The sequence below is a fragment of the Amphiura filiformis genome, chromosome 12, assembly GCF_039555335.1.
Source record: "Amphiura filiformis chromosome 12, Afil_fr2py, whole genome shotgun sequence".
NCBI classification, from domain to species: Eukaryota; Metazoa; Echinodermata; class Ophiuroidea; order Amphilepidida; family Amphiuridae; genus Amphiura; species Amphiura filiformis.
In genome coordinates, this window is record NC_092639.1 from 60,516,995 (window position 1) to 60,543,095 (window position 26,101).

Genomic DNA, 26,101 nt, shown 5'->3' on the forward strand with positions numbered 1-26,101 from the left:
GTTGACAGCCCTGCATGGATGTGTGCCAAAAATCGCTTTCCCCCCTTTCGGCTGGCCAAAATTGCTTGTCCACCCTTGCGGCTCGCCAAAAAATTCTTGCCCCCCCCAATTTTACCCTCCCCAGGGATCATAACTATTGCACAGCCCCTAATGATTTCAAAAGAGAAATAGGCCTACAGCAATTTTATGAAAACAAAACAAATATACAGATAGATAGCCGTAAACGAAATGGGACATCTATTGCATTGATTTTTCTTGCACAACTTTTATTTATTCATCTAATAATTAATTAGTTAATTAATGAATGAATGTATGAATTAATTACTTAATAAATTAATTACTTAATAAATTAATAAATTAATAAAATAAATTAATAAATTAATAAATTAATAAATTAATAAATTAATAAATTAATAAATAAATAAATAAATTAATTATTAATTAATTAATTAATTAATTAATTAATTAATTAATTAATTAATTAATTAATTAATTAATTAATTAATTATTTATTTATTTATTAATTAATTTATTTATTCATTTATTAATTTATTTATTTGCTTGTTTATTTATTTATTTAATTTAGGCCTATTGAAGTAACTCAGCTCTTAAACATTTCACGTACTCACTTGCAACGGCTCAACGAATTAATTGATACATCAATTCTTCAAGTTATCAATCAATCAAACAATAACAATATTAATAATTATATAATAGTCAATTTCGATCAATAGACTTATCAAACCATCAAACAAAAAAACAATGAACTTATCGACCAATCAAGTTGTCGATCAATTTTAATTTTATGACTTGTGATGACGTGAGACTAAATGACTGACAGATTGACTGATTGATATGTTGATGTATGGGTTGATTGATTGATGAATTGATTGATTGATTGATTGATTGATTGATGATTGATTGTTGGAATAAAGTGTGAAGGTATAACAGGTAAATGAATGAATGCAAGAGTAATTGAGAGGAGGGAGTTGATTGGTTGATTGATTTACTGACCATATATTATTTCACACAATATTATTTTGTAAGATGGATGATTACTGAATCTGTCATTATGGTAAAATAGACAGTGGTGACGGTAGATTTCTTGGCATTGGTGGATGAATTAATTTTTCTGAAATAAATGCGAGCAATAAATTGCCATTTTGAAATTAAAGTGAGACAGGTGTCAAGAGAAATCAAAAAATCACCATTATATCAATGTGTTTTTCATTATTAGACACATTAACATAATGCACTTTTGATAATACATTAAACAAACTTTCAAAAGTTTAAACAAACTTTCAAAAATTTAAAAACAACGTTTTTTTTAATTTTCAAACGCGTTTTTTACACATTTCATTTTTTTACCATATTTCGACCTGAAATAAAATGTAGCTCCAAAAGTATACCCACCATAAAAGGCCTTAAACTTTGCATATATTGTCTTTAGACTATTTTCTACTGCATGCACCTACAATCAAATTAATCTTTCTGGGACAATTATAAAAATATTTGGTCAAATTTACAAAATGTTAATAATTTAAATAATATTGTTCATGATATAATTAATTGGGTTGTTTTGTCATCAGAATGAGATTAATTTTAAGTGAGTGAGTGATGAAGTGAGTATAAATGTTAGTGATTAAATAATAAATAAATTAATTAATTAATTAATTAATTAATTAATTAATTAAGTAAGTAAGTAAGTAAGTAATTAATAATAAATAAATAATACATTATAGTACACACAAGTTATTGTAATATATTTTTTTCCAATAGAGGCATAACATTCTGTTTCAAAATATATATTTATTTAAATTTATTTTATTATTTTCTAACTTAAATATTTTCTTTAAAGCAAAGACAAATATTTTCCCTTTTCTCTAGTAGAGCTGTCTCCAATTTGAGCCCAAAATAAAACTCTGCTTCTTTTATTATTGATTTAATTTCACGATTTATTCCATTGAGCAATATCAAGGATTTTATCACACGTCTCACAGCAGATAGTTACTTGGCGTAGTGGTCGTACGCTGTGCCTTTCAACCGAGAGGTACCGAGATCGATTCCCGCCTCCGCCTACTATTTTGTTCAAGACTGGAAAGAATGAAGCTTATTTGACTTGACAACACTAAATTATTCATGTCTTACCCTACCTGGTGGTGTAAAGTGCTACTGGTAAACATGAATATGAATTTATAAACACAATGGCTAATTTAAATAAGAATGCGGCCTCATGCTAATTAGGGAGTTCCTCTTCCTATCAATTATTCCATGCTAATGACCTTCCGTGCAAGCACTCTATAGGATTTTCTCTGGTGACGTAATCATCGGTCATTGATGGCCTACATCTCTTTCTTCCATGCTTTGATCGAGCTGTAGCAATACATGTACATGTAGGTTCAAAAAATGACAAGAGAGGTAGAATCATATGCACTTTCAAAATGTATATATTTTCTGTTGCCATTTATACTTATGGCAGAAAAAGGTCATATCACAAAATAATGAGAATGGTGGTTACCATGTGTTTACATTTGCAATATTCTTGTTACCTATCGTGTAAAATATTCTTTGAAGCAACACGATATTACATCAACGTCTGAAATTTGTTTTGATAATAATGATGTATGTTCAAAAGGTTTAATTTTGCTTTCTAGAAAATAATCATTAAATTTTATAGTTCAAGCTTTACAATATTTAAGTTGTGGTGCAGCAAAGGGTTAATTCTAGGACCCCTATTATTTATATTATATATAAATGATAATGAAATATATCAAGGATTTTCCAACTTATTCTCTTTGCTCTTTGTTTGCACAATAATAAGAATATCATTGGAAAAGTATTTTTGAAGTACGACGAAATGGAGAATATACTTGAGAAATACACTGGGGTCAAATTAATGAAACAGGAAACTGGATATAAACAGCTATAAACATAACAAGACAATATAACAACCCAATTTGCAGAACGAAACTAGTGTTATAACCTCATAATGAGGGGGTCGGGGTAATTACTTTTAGGTGTTAGTCTAACTTAGTTTATGCAAGTTATGTAACAGCAGCAATTAACTTCCATAGAAGCTATAGTCTAACATGTCAAAGCTATGCAAGCAAGTAGCATTTGAAACTGATGACGACATTCTCGCTCATTTGCGCATGCATGAAAGATTTACCCCAAATTTTAAAGGAATCGATGATTTTTACTTTTTCGCTGTATTTTCTTGCTTTTTATCACTTTTTAAATTGTATCACAACGTATGCTCTAGTAAAGTGTGTTCTGATGTTGGGTCCAATGCACGGAATCAAAATGTGTGTCTTCCACTGGCCACACGTCCTGTTTGTTTGTTCACCATTTTTTCAATATTAACAACAAGGGTTGAACGTTTAGCCAAACCCCCGACAAAACCTTTTTATGAAAAAGAATATATCACTTTGTGAATCTCAAGTGTTCTTGCGGGATAGTTCTTCGTGAATTCACTGAATACGGCTGTTCAGTTTCATATTTTGTGATTCAATAAACTCATATAATATATAACTCGCTGATAAAGTACTCTGCACACAACTATTCTTTAATGACCATGACCTTACGCATTTAGGGCGCATTATACTAAATCACTACGCAAAAGATGCATTGGTATAAGTTCCGCTTGTTAGAACCCAAAAGTTCCTAAAACTGAGTACACAATACACGCTGGAGCCCGGGGGTCACTCCCATTGTGGCCTGTACACCATCCGCGATAATGAAAACGCGTAAAAGGGTAGTTTTTCGTGGTAGGCACGATACGCGCGTAACGCGTTTAGGGTGTCAAAACATGAAATATTGGAAAAAGGGTAGCAAAATTGCAATTGCTACTACGCGGAAATGAAATTTCGGGTATGAAATTTGATGCAAGGAATAAAATCCCTGTTTAGGGTATCATTTTAGCCAAGGGTTAAATCCTTGTTTAGGGTGCTTTTCAAAAGTTGATTATCGCGGATGGTGTACAGGCCACAATGGGAGTGACCCCGGGCGCTGGAGACAATGTGGTTAGTATTAAAATGAAAGATGCTAGCTTATTGATCACTAAATGGATATTAAATTGTGTAAATCGATTCCACAAGAAAAGTAGCACTCCGAATTAGGACCTATACATTGTAGCTCATTGTACGGCTAGTAGTTTGGTGTTGAAATATCGGCGTCGCTTTTCAATATTTTTATCAAAAATCTATTCAAAATTGAAGCTTCAATGAAAATTTACTCCTTCCATATAAATACAGAGATGACGTAAAAAGTGAAAAATATATTGTCACACGTGATGGGGTAGAAAACGCTGCGTAAATATATTGATTACTTTTGGTTATCTTGGTGGTCTGCGCCCTTAACTATGATTTTACTTTTCAATAGGTCTGTGTAAACAGAGCTGGCTGCGTTGGAGTTCATGCTGACAAGTACAATGCCACGATGGAATGCATACAAATGACGGTAAGTGTGTAAACCGGCAATATTTAGTGATATTTGATATCTTTTTAAGTGAAACATTTCTACATGTAATGTATCGGGTACAGCGCTTCACGTTGTCACGGTAACGTCCAGGGTAACGTAGGTTTTAGGCTTGTATTGAAGTAGGTCTACGTTGAAACTTGAATAAAGGGCTAGAATGCAAATAACACTATGTCGTTGTGATACACGGTTATTTTAGGCTATTTAATAAGGGACTGTTCACAAACACTTGTAAGGGGGGCCTGATGCAAAAAAGGGGGGCTCTTAAGGGGGGCCCTGAAAAAAATAACCACAACTTTTCCTGGAAAAGTGAGTTTATATGCTATGTCAAAAGGGGGGGGGCCTGAAATTTTTGAGGTCTGTAAAGGGTTTGTGAACGGTCCCTAATGCCACATTAATTTCGTCAACTGATAAATAGGCTAACAACGGTAGCAAATGAACACTTTTGCTTTTGCCATCCATACTTTAATAGCCCGGGGGTCACTCCCATTGTGGCCTGTAGGCCTACACCATCCGCGATAATCAACTTTTGAAAAGCACCCTAACCCTTGGCTAAAACGATACCCAAAACAGGTAAACACGCGCCTAAACAGGGATTTTATTCCTTGCATCAAATTTCATACCCTAAATTTCATTTCCACGTATTAGCAAAATTGCAATTTTGCTACCCTTTTTTCCAATTTGTCATGTTTTTTGACACCCTAAACACGATGATATGCGCGTATCGTGTCTACCCACGAAAAACTACCCTTTTTACGCGTTTTTATTATCGCGGATGGTGTACAGACCACAATGGGAGCGACCCCCCGGGTTTAATAGTTTACATCGGAATTATGACCCTATATCATGGGCTATAGTTGGGAAAAGTCACTGCACGCCCCCCCCTGTTTTTGGCCTGCCAAAAATCTTTGACCCCCCTATAATACACCACCCCGGGGTACACAAAATTATTGCACCACCCCTAATCCTAGACCTTCTACGAGCAACCCGGCTTTGAGGTTTTGGTAAGGGCGGATCAAGGGGAGTTCGGCACCTCTAAAAATGTTTAAAGAATTGTTAGGCGATTTTGACAACATGTGTGCAAAATTAAAGTTCTTCTTTAAAGGGAAAAAAGGAAAAAAGAGAAAGACTTGAAGTGGAGGAGGAGAGGAAAAAAAATCTATGTAGAAGAAATTGACATAATTTCGCCCCACCAGGAGCTACGCCCCTGCTTGGCAGTTATATGAAACGGTGAATATATATGCATGCATCATTTTCAGACACTAAAATAGTAGTATTTAAGAATGTATCAAAAGCATTACATGGAACTTGATCAATACTGTCGCGGTCCATCCCTTTTTTATTATATACTAAGGGGTGGTGCAATAATTATGTGTACCGGGGGGGGTGAATTCTCAAAATGGTCTGCTAAAAAATTGCTTGCCCCCCCTTTGGCCGTGCCAAAAACCTTTGCCCCCCCCCTTTCGACGTGCCAAAAACCTTTGCCCCCCCCTTTAGACGTGCCAAAAAAATCTTTCCCCCCCCCCCCTTACACATGCAAGATTTTGGGGAACCCGAATTTAAAACCTTAAATTGTCTTAACATATAATGCGAGCGCAGCGAGCAGGAAATTTTGCACATTTGAACATGTTGGTAACGTTTTCCTACGCCTTTTTAGGGCGTAATATAAAAACGGTGCCCAAAATATCTGTGCCAAAAATTGCTTGCCCCCTTTCGACCTGCCAAAAATCACTGGACCCCTCCTTTCGACATGCCAAAAATGCTTGCCCCCCCTTTGGCCTGCCAAAATCTTTGCCCCCCCCTGTAATTCACCCCAGGGGTACACATAATTATTGCACCACCCCTAAAGTACATACTCTTTAGCTCTCTTTCATGCGTCAACATATAAAGTTATTCGTTACTTGCACGGTTCCGCCATTATGCACTATGTGCGGGGAGAACCTCGAACTGGCAGCATACATGAATGGGAATTGAACTAGTCATATAACATTCTGTGTAAGGTTACATAATTCTTCCTTTCATGTATCCTGCCAGTTCGAGGCTCTCCCCGCACATAGTGCATAATGGCGGAACCGTGCAAGTAGCGAATGGTGCTTCAATACTGATTTATCGCTTGATTGAACTTTATGTACAATATCATGCATTTTGCGAGATGTATAATAGTACCGGTACAGTATAGCAGTATGCAGACTTATTATTAGACGTACAATATTGTATGTAACATCTACGTTATCATATTATACATGTTATATTGTCATTCTATTTCCAGTAAGTTCTAACGAATGTTTGATGACGTAAAATCGATAATATATTTCTACCAGATATTATACGTAACATATTATCGATTTTACGTCATCAAACATTCGTTAGAATTAGTGCAATGGTGTCCTTCTATGTTTTATGGAGTCTAAAGATTATGATATTATCGGTTCACCATGAAAGTATATATACCTCCGGAGGATACCCACACACCCCTGAACTAGTCACTCTGATTCCGAGGAGAAGTCACAGACAAATTTTTCTCGGTTTGAACTTTGCAGGGACAGGATTCCTGAACGACTAAATTGGACAATAATTGTCATCCTTTAAATCTCGAATACGTCACAGGAAAAAATGGTGTATCTGAATGGTGTATCCCATAAATGAACTTTTTCTTTATCATTTTACAGTGTATTTTCGTGCTGTAAGCTTATATTGGGAAAATGTCTTCAAATGACCCAGAAGAAGGTAAGAATGAGATTCTATGCTTCTAAACTCACACAGCTGTCATTTAATAATAATAATGTACCCCCGCGGGTTGGTGAATAATATGTTTTATTCCTATTCTATTTACTATTTCCATAAAAATCAAGAACATTATCAAAAATAGTGTTTCCACACTTTGAAGAAAAAAAAACAGATTTGGAAATGAGAACTTAAACGGACCAGTAGATATATACCATGCAGTTGTAATCCTACTAAAACATGACAGGCTGGATGGTCAAGGGAAGGTGCCTTCAAGGTAAAAATAAACCTGGCTGTTTCCCTGGAAAATGTGAATTTCCAATCAAGTTGTGCCTAAAAGTTTTATTACATTTAGCCGTATGAAATTGCTACAATAAATTTTAATTTATTTAAGTGCGATAATCAATAATGAAACCGAAAATATATACCATGAAGTTATCACAGGGCAATGAGCTCAAATTTAACCCCGCTGAAACCTAATATGAAAAAAAAAAAAAAGTTACTTCAGTACTCAAGGTTCATATCATATAATGTTCGTAATCTAACGAGATGTGCTAAAACCCAGTGACCGCTCCACTTTTTTGGGCGAGCGGTCGGTTTTCAATAGCCAGGGTCTATAGTTGTCTATGATATAGCGTTGTTTTGGATTGCCACGGTCTAAAGGCATTGGAGTAGGGCTAAATCTTTCACGGAAGTAGGCAAAGGAAGAACGTGATAATTTCCGTCCTTGACCAGAATGTTAACCTGGGATCCATGGCTATCTATAGACGAATCCAAGTAGCCAAGTCATGGTCAGGATTTGGTCGGACATCTTTGGGTAGCCGCTAGCACCAACCTGGTGTACTGAGCGTCCAATTGTGCAAATAAAATCCGCCTAACACCTAGAGAAGATGCAAGGACGAGGAGGGTTAATAGAATAATAGCTAATAATATATATAATAGAGATAATGCCGCAGGTAATCCCGTCGCATCTATTCATACATATAGTCCTTTTGTTCGCAAGTACGTCAATGCATAGAAACCGCGTATAGTTAATCCGATTAATATGTCACTTCAACAACGAATAGACCATGCTGTGTGTTTTGTCGAAGGGAACTGTATTGTGTTATTCTTTTGTCTACCTGTGTTTTCGCGAAAGGTGTAAAACGGGTGATGGAATGCAGTTTAAAAGGCTGAATAATTTCACATTTTGAGTGCATTGTAGCCGACGGCTACCCAACTAAAGGCTGCTAGTCAGGTGTAGGATTGCGTGAATTTAGATTCGTCTATACCAGTGCTCTTACACACTGAGCTATCAAGGAAACTGGTAGTCTAATAATCCCGCCAATTTCAATAATATTATTAAAACCGGCTCGTGTCATAATATGGGTCACCGTCACAGGATATAATATTATATAACATTTTTTTATATTTCGTATAGGGTCATCGTTACTTCGATCATCGAAACCAGATCCTTCAAGAAGATGGCTTACAGTCGAACCCGTTGCTTTGCTTTACGGCGCCACTTACGGACCATTCTTTGTCTCCGTCGTACCACTGTACATCCAACAAACATTGGCAGAAGACCGCAACTTTACCCGCAGCGATGATGAATTCAACGGTACTTGCAGTGACAACAACATATCCACCAACCCAGATTACAAAATACAACAGGAGATATCTGCTGAAACTGCTCATTGGGTCATGATTTCAACAGCTCTCGTCTATTTTCCCGCGCTTTTCATATCGCCATTTTGTGGAGCGCTAGGAGATCGTATTGGACGCAAGCTTCATCTGCTTATTCCGAATATATCGATCTTGTGTGCCATTAGCGCAAGCCTTATTGTACTGTATTTAAAGGTTCATTTGGCTGCATTTGTGAGTCTGAGTTTGATAGTCGGCTTCGGAGGAGGGTACCCATTTATGTTAGCCGGATGTTTTGCGTACATAGCAGACATTACATCTGGCAAAACAAGACTCGTTCGTATTGCTATTGTGCAAGCAACCTTTCTTGGAGCAATGGGAGTAGCACAGATTCCAGTTGGGTATATAATTGAATTTTATGGCGTAACTGCGTCCTTCTGGATGTTTTTCGCGATGACATTCTGTAACATTCTATACATCACTATCCCTGGTTGTCTTTACGAATCCCTACAAACGAAGACTGGACCCATCTTATTCAAAGAAGTCTTTATGGATGCTTTTCATCTCGTAACAAATAATGCTAACAGTAACAGAACTAATGGTTTATTATTGATTCTTTTGATTTATTTTATTACCGATATTATGCAACTTTCCCAAGCAGGTACGCAGATATTTGTCATATATGGAATTGGACCTCCATTTTGCTGGTCGTCAGTTACTGAAAGTTTCTTTTCGTTTGCCTTTCTGATAGCTGGAACCTTGGGTAAGTAATGTCATGCGATAGTTCGTTGTGATTTTCGCATAATTACTATTAAATACCAGATTACTATAAACGTAAAACCTTACTTACATAAACACACCCAAATGTCATGGTAGGTTGAATCCACAGCAACGCAGGGCCATTTTGTTCCGACCTGTTTAATATTTTTGATACGTATAATGGGCCGAGGGACATCCGACTAAGACTATTGACAATAGCCCGGTGACTGACCTCTCTGTGTGTGAGTGCGCATAGTATGCTTTTAGACTGCCTCAACGAGTGGCCTACGCTGCGCTATAGTTCGGCACATATAAAATCAGGGTTTTTTTTGTCATTTTTGAGCTCATACGCACGGTTTTTTCTCAATACGCAAGCTAACGACTATCATATCCGTTCAACACATATATTCAAGTGCAGGGAACAAAATCTGGCTTCTTTAGACTAAATAGATTACTGGAGATATTCATAATTTTCTACCCCGGTATCCAAAGATTTATCGTCTGAATATCAAATCGTGTATAGCACATTCACGTGTATTGATCCCGGGTATTCATTTCAGTGGCTCTGCTGTATAATGTAATTATTAACCGGGCGATGTTGGTGTGCTACATAAACACACCCAAATGTCTCCCAAATGCACCCAAAATGAGTCACAATTACCACCTTAAACAGATCCTAATGTCTCACAAATACCCCCAAATGAATTTGGAAGGTTTCTGAAAGGTATAAAAGGCATTGGACCGCGATCGTTCATTGCGCCCTGCATAGCCGTAATTAACTTTCATAAAGTCTACGTCCATAGCCCTTAGTATTCAGAAGTATTGTACTCTTGTAAACATGGTAAACCATCTTCATTGGAGAAACTTTGAGCAGAGAGTATACTGTATGAAATGTGTCTGTTCGATATTGGTTGCATATCCATATTGCAGGTTTACTGATTGGTACCAAACTTTTCTCACTGTGTCTGGCAAATTTCTGGATTCTACAGATCGCCTATGGATTCGCATTATTGAATTACATATTGGCGGCCCTTGCACCGACAACCGCTATATTTATATTGGGTGAGCTGAACTACTTTTTAATTGTTAGTTTTCAATATTTTTTCAAGCACTGTTCACGTTCAATAGTCAGGTTTAAAGAGTCAATAGAACTGGAATCAATGGACTGACTTGTCATCAAGGTCATGGGTTATTTAAGACGTGAAGGAAGTAATAGAGTTTGAAAGAGCAATTCAGTTGGTGGAATTTAGAGATGGTTGAACCCGGGACCTCTGATTGCAGTTGCAAGTGTTTGTGGAATATAATTGTGCATTTGTAGTAGCATTGGGTTAGATGTTATTCTTCCTGTAATGTTTTTGTCAATGTGAATATAATATAATTATTGTGCTCGACGTCGTATTATTAAAACATATGTGCTTACCATCTTACTACTTGGCAAAGCGCCGGACGTTGGTTCTTTTCAAAAGTGCTCGATAGTAAGCACATATGCTAACTATGGAGTTTTGACGGTAGCTCAATTCAGGTTTATATCAAACTTTTGCATTTAGCGGCAATGGTGGTTTTCACCATAACAACCAATATAATCCGACCTACATGTATTTCAGGGCTGGGGTATGAACGTTTGGACAGTATTTATTTTGGGACATTAGAGCACATCAGACATATCGAATTGCATTCTGAATACGAAGAATGTCATTCTGATATCAAATAATTTTGGTTTTTGAAATTCACAATTTAATACACATTTTATGGCAAATCATTAAAAATTGATATTTTTGATATTTAACAGCACTCGAAGTAAACTTTATAAATCTGATGATTTATACTTAACGTGTATGTAGGTGGGATGAAATGCCAACGATCAATTTAAAATTTTGACCTTTCGTATTGAAGATATGGATTTTTTTTCCCAAAACACAAAAACAAATTAGGTCTTTTGGGGAAAAAAATCTATATCTTCAATATGAAAGGTCAAAATTTTCCATTGACCGTCGGCTTTTTTCTCCTGCTACATACACTTTAAGAATATATCATTAGATTTATATAATTTACTTCGAGGACTGTTATATATCAAAATTTGAAAAATATCAAATTTTTATAATTTGTCATAAAATTTGTATTATATTGTGATTTTCAAAAAATGAAAATTATTTGATATCAGAAAGACATGCTTCGTATTCAGAATGCAATTCGATAGGTCTGAGGTGCTCTCATGTCCCACAAAAAATACTGTCGAAACACAATAAATGCTCATTTTAGATCCCTTCAGCCAAATTTCTGTGATAGTGTCCGAAACTCTATGTACTTTACCCAAGGTTGGTCGGAGTGGTTAGCCTGGTTGCAGATTTGATCTAATGATCTGGTGACTTCAGCAGTTCGGCGCAGGCAAATCAGAAGCCTGTTTTCATCCTGTTTTTGATGGTCCAGGTTTCTAATCAGTACAGAGAGGATAAGTGTTTGGTATAGCGCTATAAAACGTTTGCCATTTTTTTTAAAATTAACTTTCATTACATTCCATCTCCCAGGAGCGGTTATAGGTGGACTGCGAGCCATGGACTTACCTGTACTGAATACCATATTATCAACAACGGTTTCACCGAGTGAACAAGGTTGGTTGATTGATTCGTCGTTGTTGTCGACATCATCATCGTCATCATCATCGTCGTCGTCAACATCATCAATTTCATAATCGATTTTACATCATCGTTGGTGTCATAATATTAAAATAATAATTATAGTCATCATCATCATCATCATCATCATTGTCATCATCATAATAGCAGCATCAACAAAAAGATGTAGATATTTATATAGCGCTTTATGCCGTAAACAGCCTCAAAGCGCTTCATTTATTCCACCGTCATTAGAATGTCGGAACCACGTTTGCTGCAGAGTTCATCAGTACAGCGAATGTGACTTCTCCTAACAGCTTCCGATTGCACCTGGGTGGGGTGAGGCAAGCGAGGCAAAGCGTCTTGCCCAAAGGCGCAACGCCGTGGTGGGACAGGGGTTCGAACCCACGCACGTCGAGCAAGCTCTCAGATAATGAGTCCAAGGCCGTAACCACTGAGCCACCGTGTCCTCACAATGTTCATATGATTACTTTTAAACCAAAACTACAACAACTTTCCGTTGTTCTAAAGACTCCTCTATCTTTACTTCACTTTGCTACATTTTGATCGAGTATTCAGTACGCTGCGGGCGCACTTATTAGCATTGAAGAATCATTACGAGGTGAAAGATAAATAAATTTAATTTTGCCGGCCGATATTACGAGTAAAAATGGGGCAATTAATCTTTCACCGATGAGTGTTGATTGATGTTATGTCACTCATACATTCTACACAGTTCATTGGTTCAACATGATCAACAACGTACCTCCCAGTTTATGCATATATGCCAGATTTGTTGGAAATATGTAATATGGAAGTATACCTCCAATTCGGTGTTTGTCTACACGATATATAAAGATGATAAAAGGCGAAGCATCAGCGCCCGACGTCACTGATGGCAGAACATTGAATGGTAATCTACTAATGCGCTGTCCAGAATGAATGCTTAGGAGATATAGCATTACCAATCAAAGTTCACTTTACTTTTGCAGGTGTCGCATTTGCCGTTCAGTCTAGTGTAACATGTTTGGGCAATTTTGTTTCGCCGCTGATTCTCAATCCAATATACAGCGCTACAGTTGCAACACAACCCAGTCTGGTTTTCTACATCATGGCATCATTGTGCATAGTTCTCATCATTTTATCATGGTTAGTATCAATGACAAGCAAAACAGAAAGAAGAGTTTACCAACCTAAATTGTTATAATTAAACAAGAAAAAAAAATAAACACAAATCCCGACCGGCACACAACCCAACTTACAAAAAAAGGTCCAGGTAATGTGCCGACAAGGGAATGTGCCGGCATGGGATTCGAACCCACGACCTTAATTCCAATCTCTAGACTGACGCCCTATCCATTAGGCTACCAGCTCCAACTGATAAACGGTGTTTAAAACTGGGTACTATGTAGCCAGTTGAGGTATACAATACACACAAACAAATATTACGCAAGAACACGAAGTACAGGATATCATTACTGATTGGAATAGTTCGGCAACCAGGTCCAGTGAGCGTTTTATTCAGTAAGCTAGGGGGTCAAAATGGCCGACAAGAAATGTCATGAATTACGGTAAAGGTGCCAATATTCGTCATTTTTCGGCACTTTAGACTTGGGCAAATTGATATTTGGCAACGTAAGCATCAATCTCTTACACAAGACATACCCCACGCTTGATCGTGTCCTTCATGCAGATTTGTGTTCAGACTAAATATTGCGTTAGCGTTCATTAGTCATGCTAGTGTAAATTTAAAATGAGAATTCTTTCAAAAGTGATGTGAATTGGAAAACTATGAGAGTTGAACATTTTTTCATTGCTAAAAAACTTCAAACCTCGTGGGACTGATCGAGGCATGCTATACTAATTATCGTGTCAAATTTACTCGTTTAAAACAATATGACGGGTTGTTTATATGTTAATTCCATTTGGATGAGAAAGCATGCCCACACGGTTAAAAGTTTCATAGAAATGTGAAAATGTTCAATGCTCATAGTTTTGTCCAATTCTCGTCGCTTTTGAAAGATTCTCATAATAAATTTCTACTAGTAGTTGATGACCCAGAAATCTAAATATTCAAAACAAACGGTAGCTGTCTTCGCAAAACTTCGATTTGAAAAGATATAATTTACTCAGATATTTGTTTGAATTCTTACAGGTTATGGAAATTTTGCACAAACATGAGAAGCAATGAAGATGTCGAGGACAGCTGAATCATAGTACCGTCGTCATTGTGCTTTATTATGACACTACACTGTTAAAACACGTACTGCAAAATAGTTGGCTAAAATCACACAGAATTGATTAAATGGTTAAAATAAATTACATTAATATCGCGTTAGATTTTCATTTACATAGCATAAGTTAAGTCGGGCAATATTTTAACTATTTTTAACCAACTTAGGTTGTCATTATAACCAAATTAGTTATTATAGAGCCTACCGAATAAACTCAACCGGAGCTAACCGGAACGGTATAACAATTGAAATGGCAGACATGTTTGTTCTAAGTTCTAAAGTGACAGGTCTCTAGTTCGATTCCACAACCATTCATACATATCACCTGTTTTATTATATTGTCATGCGAATACGGAGGATCGTTAAAAAATCATCCAAATTCAGATTTTGGTACCTTTGTTAATCATACTACGCCGCAATTGCTTTGCGAAGCGGAGCGTTGCCGATATATCGACAACTTTTTACCGCAACTCGTCGCCTTTCCAAGCTAAAATGTAGTTAATTTTATTGCGATATCGCAATGCAGTATGTTGCAGCATGATGCACTGTGGCAACGCACCGCCCCGCGAAGCAATTGCGGCGTAGTATGATATTATCCTGTGAAACTCCTAAATGTAGAACCAATTGTCCTGCCAATTATTCTCTCCCACCAATTGCCAATTAATTTTCATGTGTAAGTTTTCTGGAATAGATGTGTAATGACATCAAAACAGTTTCATAAACTTATAGCAAGATTGCTGCTAGATAACCTTGACCCTGCTTGAAAAGCACTATGACCATTGACCACACACTGATACATCACAGATATTGGAACTTGTACTGAGTATTATATTGTCCCCTGTGCTTTATACTCTAATAATAGGCATGTCCACTAAAAATTGAAGTACTTTTAAATTGATTCAGACCTAACTTATTGGATGGGAATTGATGAAAGAAACATTTTGGCATTTAAATAATCTTAATCGGACGTTTCATTCCAGAGATATGGCCTTTCGAGTGTCACGGTTTTATATAGGGCTGCTAGAACATGTTAAAAAGTTAAAGTCCAAAAAGGAATACTAACAGAAAGTGCAACTTTAAGGTACTTTTTCTTAATGTATTTATTAACTATCTTATCTGGAACATTATATTTGCTTATAACAACATGAAAATAAGATCATCCTGAAAATGTAATCGATTTTGTTGACATACAACAAAAACTATAAGACCTCAAAACCCATGGTTTGTTTGTTGAAACCTCAAGCATGATCATAGATGGCCGCCATGGAAAATATCTCCATAGAGGAGATGAACAATAAGTGCATTATTTCAAATGAAAAGCGGTAGTCTTAAACATTGTTCAATCTTTTAAGGTCAGCACATTTTATCTTCAAAATTATTATATTTCATCATGGCATAAGTTTGGTAACATTAATCACTACCAATTTTGAGAAATTTGCTCCAACTCAAAGGTTATCTTTACTACATTGAGCAATACACTGTGTGCATGGAAGCCAAGATGGTCCCCGGTTTATATACTCCCTATGAAATGGACATGGTAGTGAGAAGTGCACGGGGAAGTGCATGATTTGAGATGGGCCGCGGTAGGCTTAAACATTCTTAAATTTCTTAACATCCTACACATTTTGTCTTCATAAATAGTTAAATTTTATGAGTATGTAAGTTTGCTTGTCTGATTCACTCCAAATTCGGAGATAATTGCGTTTGAACACCTGATGCACGGAATGATGTCACTTCAACCTGTTGTAGTTCTCATCTCATTAAATTGTTCATTAAAAAAAGTTGATCTCTTCATGCAGGAAGGTCCTCTCTATTTACTGACCAAACAGGAAAAAGTTTGGTGAATGTTTTCTGGTGGAATCAGGAATTTCTTGAAACATCCTGATATAGGCCTACATTTGGATCAAAACAAGTATGTACGCCATTTAACATGCCTGGGATTTCTTGTATCGATCAGATTCTCCATAGACAATACGTGTGTGAGTGCACGCACACAGTAAATGAAAAATCGTTCTAGTGGAAACTGTATTGAGAGTGGGCATCCCTACTAATAAGGTCAATGTGCATGGTAAGAGGACCAGCGAATTTGCCAAATTTTCAATTTAGAAAGAAAGTTCCTAAAATATTATACTGATTTTACCTTAATATTGCAAAATCAACACAAAACATCTGTTGTCTTCACACACCAATTTTGTTATTTCTATTTGCCTTGACAACTCGATCATTTTTTGACAATATTTTCTGTTTTGTTCATACACTATCTAATAGAAAGCCGGTACCCGGCCGGTACAAAAAGTATGTTACAGATAAATTTACTCCGCACAGTTTGATAACTTGTTCAAATCAATGCAGAATTGATGACAGAATGACCTTTTGAATGCAATCACCTCAATTTTAAAATTCCTATTGATTTGGTCCTGCTACTCAATTATGGGCAGCGATAGATCAAGGGCGCATCAGACGTCTCACTGAGAGCTTGCGCCGCAGATATGTCTGGCAGTCATTGATGCAACAGGACATACCAGATATTGACTGTGAAGAGTGAAGGGTAAAACATTGAGGAAGGAGTAAAAGAGTATCTGTATTCAATAAAACACAACGAAGTAAAACCGTCTTAGTTCGTCTATGTTATGACGAATCTTAAGAAGCAGGAAAACCACAAAATTGAGGTGATTGCATTTAAAAGGTCACTGTCATCGGTATGGGCAAATGAGGCATCAAACTGTGTGAAATAAATTTATCTGTAACATACTTTTGATTTAAGACCCCATCTGCGAGTCATTTTTTGTTGACTCCGCTAAAGAGTCACCGTTGACCGATATAAGGCTCAAAGAGAAACCCTCTTGCCATCACACTTCTGGCAAAGTCCAAACCGCAATAAATTATACTCGCTTTTCACAAATGTAAAAATCTCAGTTAATTTAGCCAAATTCTTGTATATTGCATTTTGTATTAAGTCCTCCAAGGACAACACTGTACTTTGTTTTTTCTCCATGGGCCGGTGGCCTAAAGAGTTTGTTTAATAAACCTCACTGAGCATGTTTTGCTCAGCAAATGTATATCTTTAAATTACATTAAAATGGCAAAAAATATTTTTTGTAAAAACTGATTTTTTGCTTGTTTAATATAGTCTCTATTCAATTTCACTATATTTTTTTATAAGCTGGAAATAACTGTAGTAGTTTTATCTGTGGACTAAAAATATTTACAATATTATTCCAAAAATAATTTAGGCCTAAACATTAGAACATTATAATTAGGTGTAAGTTGCAATTGTTTAACTCTTTAAAACTGTTAATTCATATTAAAATAAATTTTGTTTTCACTATGCGGCAACTGTAAGTTTTGTTTTGTATATCAGTTTCGTCAAGAAATGGCAAATTTCTTGTCTTTACTTAATTTCAAGTCCTTCAAGACATAGTGAAACAAAAGTCAAGAAATTTACCACTTCTTGACAAAACATGGATTTTGTAGTTTCATCATCTATATATAATAGTTTAGTCCTCGTTTTTAAATAATTCCCCAAATATTTTGATAAGGGGGTATGACAATCCTCCCCCATGCATCATGTTGACATCTATGTGTCTTTTTAGCCTAAAAAGAACTTTCGCGCCTATTTATTCTATTTTTTGCACAAATCATATTTCACACAATATTATCTAGCTTTTAAATATGACAAATATTAATTTATTATCCGAAAATTACTATTCGCTTTGCGCGAATTTGTACCATAAACTTTAAAAAATCCAGATTGCTTTTATTTAATATAGTCTCTATTCAATTTTACAATATATGTTTTATACATGTAATCTGGCAATAATTGTAGTGATTTTGTCTGTGGACTTTTCCAAAAAATAATTTTGAATTTTACCCTCAAATTACGAATTTTACCTTATTGGGCGTGGAGTCCTAGAGTACTTGGGGCCCTACCAAAACTATGGGGAATGCCTCCCAGCCCGGCCCCCCCCAATGTGATGTATACTTACCAAGATAGCAGATCAAGGCCAATGACCATTTAAATGCATCGATCTATGAGGGACCCTATCATTATGTATACATACTAACCATACAATAGTCATCACAGCTACTGCAAACTATTCTTTTTTATAAATCTCTCAAGGTAAAGGAACAATTTGATGCAAATTTTTTGAAAATCAGAGCAACTTTAAATTTGGATAGGAAGTATCAGATTATGAATGAGGATAACGTATAAGTTCCTTGTAGGCTACTAGGTCAAGACCCAAAAATTAAGCGTGATAAACAATCAAAGTGAAGGATAAGTGATTCAAATTGTCGTTTGGTATTTTCGAAATGAAAACATTGTCAAAAAAACGAAGAAACAGCAGTATATACTGACGAAGTTGAAGCCCCATTCAAATACATGTAGCTAATTTAGATACTGTCAGTATCTAAATTACAGATTTGTGTAAAATGTCTTATTCTGTCTTAAATACACGGCTTTCGGCTTAACCACTCGCAGGCTATAATAGCACACCTACAATGACAAAGGTACCAAAATCTAAATTTTGATTATTTTTACGATTGTCCGGATTAGCAAATCACTGAATGGGCCTTTAAGGGGGATAATTTGAAGTAATTTGTGTTTAGCAAGAATAGGGGTTGTTGAAGGGCAAAAAAATAAGCTAAACACTAAAAAGAGGATTCATTTGCCCCCAAAAATCAGACGCAAAAGAGGGTTTTCAGGGCTAAATGTTCAAAACAAAAACAAAAAGCTGAACGACAGCATCTAATTGGGGATAAAATAACTCTGCTTCTGGAAATGTTTTTTAAAATGTGCAAATTTGAGCAACAAAAATAACTGAAAAGTTTCAGGTCTGGGTTTTCAAATGTCACAACTACCCGCGGATACACATATACTGCGGGGACTGGGAGCATGCAGTCTCATTAGATCCAGCATTTGATGGTTTGAAACCATAATTACTAGCAAAAAATAAGATCAGGTATAGTGATTTTATATCAAGCAATATACTATGAAAAGCTGGAATTCCAAACATGCACTTTTCATATATGAAAAGCCACACCCTTTTCAGAGTCAATCTTCAATTCCAGTTGGAATGTTGCACTTTGACCTCAATTCCAGTTGGAATGTTGACGACTCAACTGTTGATTCTTCCACACCCTTGCCACGATGCCATACTATTTCAGATGTTTTTGAGTGGAAAATTTAACTTTCAGTTGGATACCCTGTGGAAGATTTGCACTTTGACCTCAATTCCAGTTGAAATGTCGACTTCAATTCCAGATCTGGAATGACTCACATGTTGATTTTGGTTGGAAGTCCAAAATCTTCCACACCCTTGCCGTACTATTTCAGATGAAATCTGACCTCAATGCCAGTTGGAATGTCGACGACTCAAACTGATGATTTTGGTTGGAATTCCAAAATCTTCCACAGGGTGTGTGTGGATTTCAAATGGAATAGCCCAATGTTCATAATAATCTCTACCCGCATACGATATTAGCACTAGATTAGGGCAGCTTTCTTTTATGGGGAACACTACTACTGAGCCATATTTTCTAACACGGAGGGGGTTGTTCGCCCTATTTTTCAATTGTAAACGTTACATTTGGTACTAATGTATAGCTATGGCTCTTCTCTATCCTGTGATACCAAAATAAGTACAAACATTTCCCACATAATGTCGCTATGACGTCATAATGTGAGGGCACCCATGCAAATTTTGGAAATTATGGCTATATGTACAAAAGTATAGGCAAAATTGATTTTCGGCTAAAAATTCTACAAAAATGCGATTTTCACCGAATTTTCTTCTGTATATAAAATGAAATGACTATTTTTACGTAACTAACATTCAAGTAAAAGGTCAGTAGCTCGTGGAATAATTTCACAAGAGCGAAATAACACCCCTCCCTCCTCTATGGTCATCTTTGATGGCCGGTCCTATCCCCGGGTAAAGGTGCTGGGGTAGAAATTTTATCACTAAAATGAGCGTAAAGGATGGATCTACGATTAGCTTAGGTCGTTTGGACGTAAATGCGTAAAAATGTATAAACCCCCTCGTAGTTCTGGGTTAAACGGGTTATATGTTGAGTTCGACCAATAAATATGGGCTCAATTGATCCAATTTTATATCAAACTTGGGTCAAACGTCACGCATGAATAATTTTGTCTAAAAATATATCAATTTGTAAGCGCTCTTTAGCAAAATCATAATTCATTAAATTTACAACCTCGTGACAAAGCAGGCGAAAATAGTAACTTTTTTCACAAGATTTGCAATTCAAATACTTTTACAGCTATACTGGTACTCTTCGGTGTACTCTTGATAAGCAGAAAAGCAAGAAAGTAGCTGGCCAGCTGTACCTCTGGGGTCGGCAGCAATATAAATCTGCTAGTATGGCTAATGTACGACTCGTATATCAACTCCTATCATTTCTGTCCTAAAGATATCCCTTTAGACCTCGCGATATACATAATATAATACTATGATTTCTATAATTTATAAATATCTCTTGTGCGATCCACACTATATATACCAAAGTGTGGATGGGAAGCGCTGCGCCTTCGGCTGGATATTCTATTTCTGTTACCGGGGTCTGTCAACCAATGACTATTACTACCAATATCAAGATGTTGGTGGAGCTTGTCCTGTTCTAATCAGTGGCGGCGCCAGGCAAGGGAGGCAAATTCCCCAGCAAATACAAATATGTTATTAAAATGTTATATTGCCTAATTGCGTTTTGGTATTAAGTCGAAACATTTTAGCAACAAAATGTCGGTTTATATAATATAAAGGTCATCAAAACATTTTGTATGAAAAGAAACACTGCAACATTTTAAAAATGTTGTCAAAATGATATTGTACAATATTTTGACTAACTGTCAACTCATGTAAGAATGCTTTGCATCAAGTTTTCAAAAATGTTTTCTAAATGTTATTAAAACGTTTTATAAATTTACATATCCTTTATATAACCCAACATTTAAACGTTTTCTGTAAAACGTTGTGTTTGCTGGCCCCTAGTTGGAACTTTTAGCCCCACACCACTTGACCCCTTCCCCACACCACTACCCCTCCCCAATCCCCTTGTAAAAACAAGAAATTACGAAATTAATTAAATGTCCGCCTTTTGTGGCAGAGGAATACTAATGCCTAGCCATTTCTGTCCTACAGATATCCCTTCAGATCTCGCGTTTTATCAAAAGTTTTCCATAAAACGACGTGTTTGCTTGGCCCCTAGTCGGAACTCTTAGCCCCACACCACTACCTCTCCTCGATTCCCCTAGTAAAAACACCAAAATACGTAAAATGTCCGCTTTTTGTGGCAGTTTTACATAAAAATCTGTTCATTTTTGCCCCCCCCCCTGAAAAATGTCAGGTGCCGTCACTGGTATCAACACATGCCAGGGAACTGTCTAGGTGGTTCTCCCTTTCTTTGCTTGCAAGTTATTCTTTTTTAGAATCTTCATGTACTTTTTCCATCATTATAGGCTTATCAGCTGGCAACCTTAACGTAATATCAGGATTGAGTCGGTTGACGATTTGAAGAGCGCTGAAATTTAAAAAAATGTTGGTTGTTATGTCTGCATTAATTAGGTGAAAACATCATATTTAAGCTATTAATTTCTAAAGCAATAGTTATTGTACAGCACTTGTCAGTCGCTAAAAATATGATGTGAAACGGGAAGATAAAAGGCTGCCTCATGTGATATTTGCTGCAAAGATCCCGTCCAAACGTTGAGGTCCCGGTTGACCCTGAAGACGACATTAAATTTGGTGGATATTAATATTTTGACCAAGAAAATCGTTTGTTGCACCCTAATACTTACACTATAAGACACGCAGGAACGATGCGTGCAGCTGCCATTGCCAAAAATACACTGTTGGGCTGTGTTTGCACAGTAGCTGAGTATATGGAGTTGAGGAACAGTGGCGAGATGAATGAAGAGAGATTCAACACACTGGATTCACAGGCGAACATAACGCCTAGGACGGAGATAAACAAAGTACAACTTACTGCTTTTAAATACCACTATCGCACTTTTACCACTTCTGTTACTATTTTAATTTTATAGTTTAACGGCTCTCATTCAGTGTGACGAACACCTTACGTACAACAAGTTTTATTGCCCTTTTTTGAGGAACGCAATTTCAAAGTTGTACTCGTACAAACTTATTTAGCCTTTGTGATTTTATTTCTTAATCTTGAGATATTTTTCAGATACTGACCTTATTGTTTTTAACAAATCAAAAATAATTGAACAAATAAGGCAAATAATTTTTGACTAAAACTTGGTATATTCGTTCTCTGGACTATGGAGACTTGGAAGAAGTTGCGTCACAATTGAAATGACTCAGATTTACCAATATTATTGTTCACATAGAGATTATACAGTGACTTGAGTCTTTTAACTCGACTCGATAAATTGCTCGAAAAGCTTCGACACGACAATGAAATAACTGGGTCGTAATTGCCATACCTTGTTCATCAGCATTCACCAGTTTCGACAACATCAGATGAAACATTGGCTGATCAACACCATGTGGAGCTGTCACTACAGCAGCTAAAATGAAACAATAAAAATACATGAGAATCGTATTATTATTCACACACTAAAAGAAATCTACTGGTATACTTTGTCCAAAAACAAAGTGAGTGAAGCAAACTCTCACATAATAACGCCTTTCCCACGTTGTCAAATCTTTATCATACTACATGTTCTAAAACGGATTCAGCACTATGTCAAAATAATTATAAAGACACAATTGAATGAAATAACGATGTATGCTTCAATTAAAGATGAATGAATCTTCTCGTGTTATCTCAATTTACGGCAACGGCTTGATTTAACATTTTATAGCCGGGCAGGGACACCCTGCAAGTTTCTTTAATATTCTTTCATACACTCTGGCAAAGGATAGAAAAAATTGCAAAATAAAACCTTTTGTGTATATATAGCACCCTGAACAAGGCAAAGGTGCTATAAAGAACCTTAAAAAGTTCTATAAAGAACCTTAAAAGCTTAGGAGCTCAGGACTCATTGCAACGTTAGGAAAAGTGGACAGCAGAGTGAACAATGTTTTGGTTCTAAAAACAATTTTCTTGGCTAAAAATCTTTCTTCTATTTTACAAAGAAGGTACAGTATAACATAAAAGCAGGGTTCGTTAGCCACGAAAATGATTTATAGAACCAACGATGGTTCCTAGAATTAATATATTAGTAAGTTCCTTGGCTTGTTTAAATCATTAAGGTTCTTTATAGAACCTTAGCATTGCTTAGGGTGCTATATACGGGACAAAAAGTTCCCCAAGTTGCCCCTTTTTTAAGTGGGAGAAACACAGAGCCTCAACCACCCTCCCTCTTCATAAATAGATGTCACGACTTACCGATAAATAACTCTAAAGTATCCCTTGCAAATGCGTTAAACAATCCATTGGCCACTGCGAATAGCATTCCAATCTGAATTATCCACGTATCCGAGAAACACAGAGCAAAACCTTTGCTTCCTAAAATCATACCTGTTGAGAGTTATATCAAACCAGGTTTACTTGGACGGCTTGAAGGGAAACAACTCATTATTCTTATCTACACTGAAGAAACGCGTTTACTCTTAGAAACAAGGGTTAGTAAGCTCTTCTATATGTTGAGCCTTTTAAGATTTGTGTGTGTAAAAAACACACAAAAACTACAAAAGATACAAAACAGTTGTCAGACTTGTTTTCAAGGCAAACCGTATGGAAAACACCAGGACAAATGGTCATAATTAGCGGTCACTTCAAATCATCCCCAAGTCAACGAGGTTCAGGAATGTCCTCTCATTGTTAATTGTTGGTTAACCCATCACTTGAACATAACAGGATTTAGCCAAAGCAAACAAAGACTAAAGCTATTTACTAATTCTATGCATATAAGTATAAGCTTGTTATCCTCTACAACAATAGGATTAAAGATTGGTGTTTGACTGGACTAAAATGAGAAACATGTAGGACAAACATTAGGTACATATGAATGCACATTTTGCACTGTAACTCGAAATACAATTTGCCGACTTTACGAGCGGTTTGTGATGGACGGTCACATATGTGTGGGAGCCCAAAATGGACAGATCTCATGGGCCCATTATGGCACCATAGCATGATATCCCGGGCATGAGATGCGCTGTAATGGCCACGAATTGGTATTTATTATAGATAGTTCTTAGTCCGTCAAGAGGTACCCCCCCCCCAAGCGAGCACCACGGCAAGCTACGGTTGGGTGGGCTACCACGTATAGGTCCCGGGTATGTCTATTTCTTGACGGATTGGTAGACGTAACGTGTCGTATATAAAATATCATTACTTGTTCCTTTAATCCAGTAGTATTCTTACCTGCTGCAGTAACCAACAGCAGCATTGCTGAATACCATCCAACTGTCACAGAACCCCAACAAAATGGCGGTCCTAGTCCATAAATGATGATAACATTCAACGAAGCCTGACCCAAAAGTTCGGTTGTAAAGGCAATAAGAAGAAGAAGAATTAGTTTCAATTGCCTTCTGTTTGTATTGTGACGGAACAGTTCAATGACGCTTTCTAGTATTGATTTGTCTATAATGTGCGTAACCTCTTGTGAATTTATACATACGATTGTCTCAATCAAAAATGGCGGCACTGTCAGGTATATTAAACATAAAAGCAACCCTAGCAATCCTAGCCACAAACATGCTGCAAACCCTACTGCCTTAATTAACATTCCAACAAGTATTTGACTCAAGGCTATACCAAGTACAAATATTGCCTGTATTATGACTATGCGTATCATACGTTTCTCTTTGGTCGTAACGTCCGCAATGTAAGCGTAAGCACCGGCTAGTAGCAGCCCGTAATTTCCAGTAACACCCTGAAGAAAATATGCAATTGCAATAACCCAAAGGGGAAGACTGAAATACAAAACAAATAAGTAAACTATTGCCGACAGCGTATAGCCAATTATAGGCAAACCTATGGCATATTTACGGCCTACTTTGTCCCCCCATGCACCGATGATTGGAGCCGTAAATAAGGACGGAAAGTAGCTGCTTATGGTAATGATCATACTCCAAATCGATACATCTGCTTGTATTTCTTGCTCTTTGATGTAATCTGGATCACTGCTATTCTGTGAGCACGTCCCATTCTCACCATAGTCATCTACAGGTAAAGTGTAGTTCTGTGCATCAGCAAGCCTTTGTTTCAGATATTGTGGCGACAGTGTAACAAACACGCCGAAAATAACTGAAGCGAATAAAACTATAGGCTCCACCGTCACCCATCTGGAGGACGCCCTCATTACGGATACGGGTAATAGACGTGTTTTGTCAGAGTGTTCGTCTTCGTCTGGTCCCACAGTAGTAGGAGATGGTGGTGGTGATAGTCTTTCATCTGTGAACTCCATTTTGAAGAACGAAATATTTATCTGTGTAATAAAATCACAAGTTTAATAATCAGTGATAGTAGTAATATACCTCAGTGTTGAGGTATGGGACAAAATGAATTGTGATGTAAGGAACGCCTCAAACGTACAATGTTTTAAGAATATGTATAAGTATAAGCTATAATATAATGCTATTAGTGGTTTCATATGTATTTAACAGTGTATTTACATAGAGATGTTCATTTTTTTGTCAAATAATTGTTCCTCTAGTTGGTGCTATGTTATTTTGTCATGTT

At 36.5% G+C, this 26,101-nt stretch overlaps 2 protein-coding genes across 3 annotated transcripts; one reads left to right on the forward strand and one right to left on the reverse strand.

Annotated features, from left to right (window-relative positions):
* The first annotated feature begins 4,379 nt into the window (after positions 1-4,379).
* On the forward strand, positions 4,380-15,281 carry LOC140166523 (lysosomal proton-coupled steroid conjugate and bile acid symporter SLC46A3-like). Of its 2 annotated transcripts, none has more exons than XM_072190004.1 (7): positions 4,380-4,458; positions 7,146-7,203; positions 8,621-9,586; positions 10,513-10,644; positions 12,108-12,191; positions 13,187-13,343; positions 14,350-15,281. In XM_072190004.1, the coding sequence occupies exons 2-7, from the start codon at positions 7,179-7,181 to the stop codon at positions 14,402-14,404; spliced, it is 1,419 nt and encodes a 472-aa protein (XP_072046105.1). In that variant the 5' UTR covers positions 4,380-4,458; positions 7,146-7,178; the 3' UTR covers positions 14,405-15,281. The 2 variants fall into 2 exon arrangements, with proteins under 2 accessions (XP_072046105.1, XP_072046106.1); XM_072190005.1 differs by having other exon boundaries at positions 9,485-9,586.
* Positions 15,282-21,835: 6,554 nt separating this feature from the next.
* On the reverse strand, positions 21,836-25,826 carry LOC140166971 (proton-coupled folate transporter-like). Its single transcript, XM_072190455.1, has 5 exons — positions 24,782-25,826; positions 23,801-23,932; positions 22,893-22,976; positions 22,242-22,398; positions 21,836-21,964 (listed from the first exon to the last, which is right to left on the reverse strand). Exons 1-5 carry the CDS (start codon positions 25,824-25,826, stop codon positions 21,859-21,861), a joined length of 1,524 nt encoding a protein of 507 aa, XP_072046556.1. The 3' UTR covers positions 21,836-21,858.
* Between the last annotated feature and the right edge of the window lie 275 nt (positions 25,827-26,101).

Coding starts and splice junctions, on each gene's coding strand:
- LOC140166523 (XM_072190004.1), top strand. CDS start 7,179: ATGTCTTCAAATGACCCAGAAGAAG. Junction 12,192..13,186: donor GGTTTCACCGAGTGAACAAG/GTTGGTTGATTG, acceptor TTACTTTTGCAG/GTGTCGCATTTGCCGTTCAG. Junction 13,344..14,349: donor GTTCTCATCATTTTATCATG/GTTAGTATCAAT, acceptor GAATTCTTACAG/GTTATGGAAATTTTGCACAA.
- LOC140166971 (XM_072190455.1), bottom strand. CDS start 25,826: ATGGAGTTCACAGATGAAAGACTATCACCACCACCATCTCCTACTACT. Junction 23,933..24,781: donor GCTGTTGGTTACTGCAGCAG/GTAAGAATACTA, acceptor AACTCTCAACAG/GTATGATTTTAGGAAGCAAA. Junction 22,977..23,800: donor TACTTTAGAGTTATTTATCG/GTAAGTCGTGAC, acceptor GTTTCATTTTAG/CTGCTGTAGTGACAGCTCCA.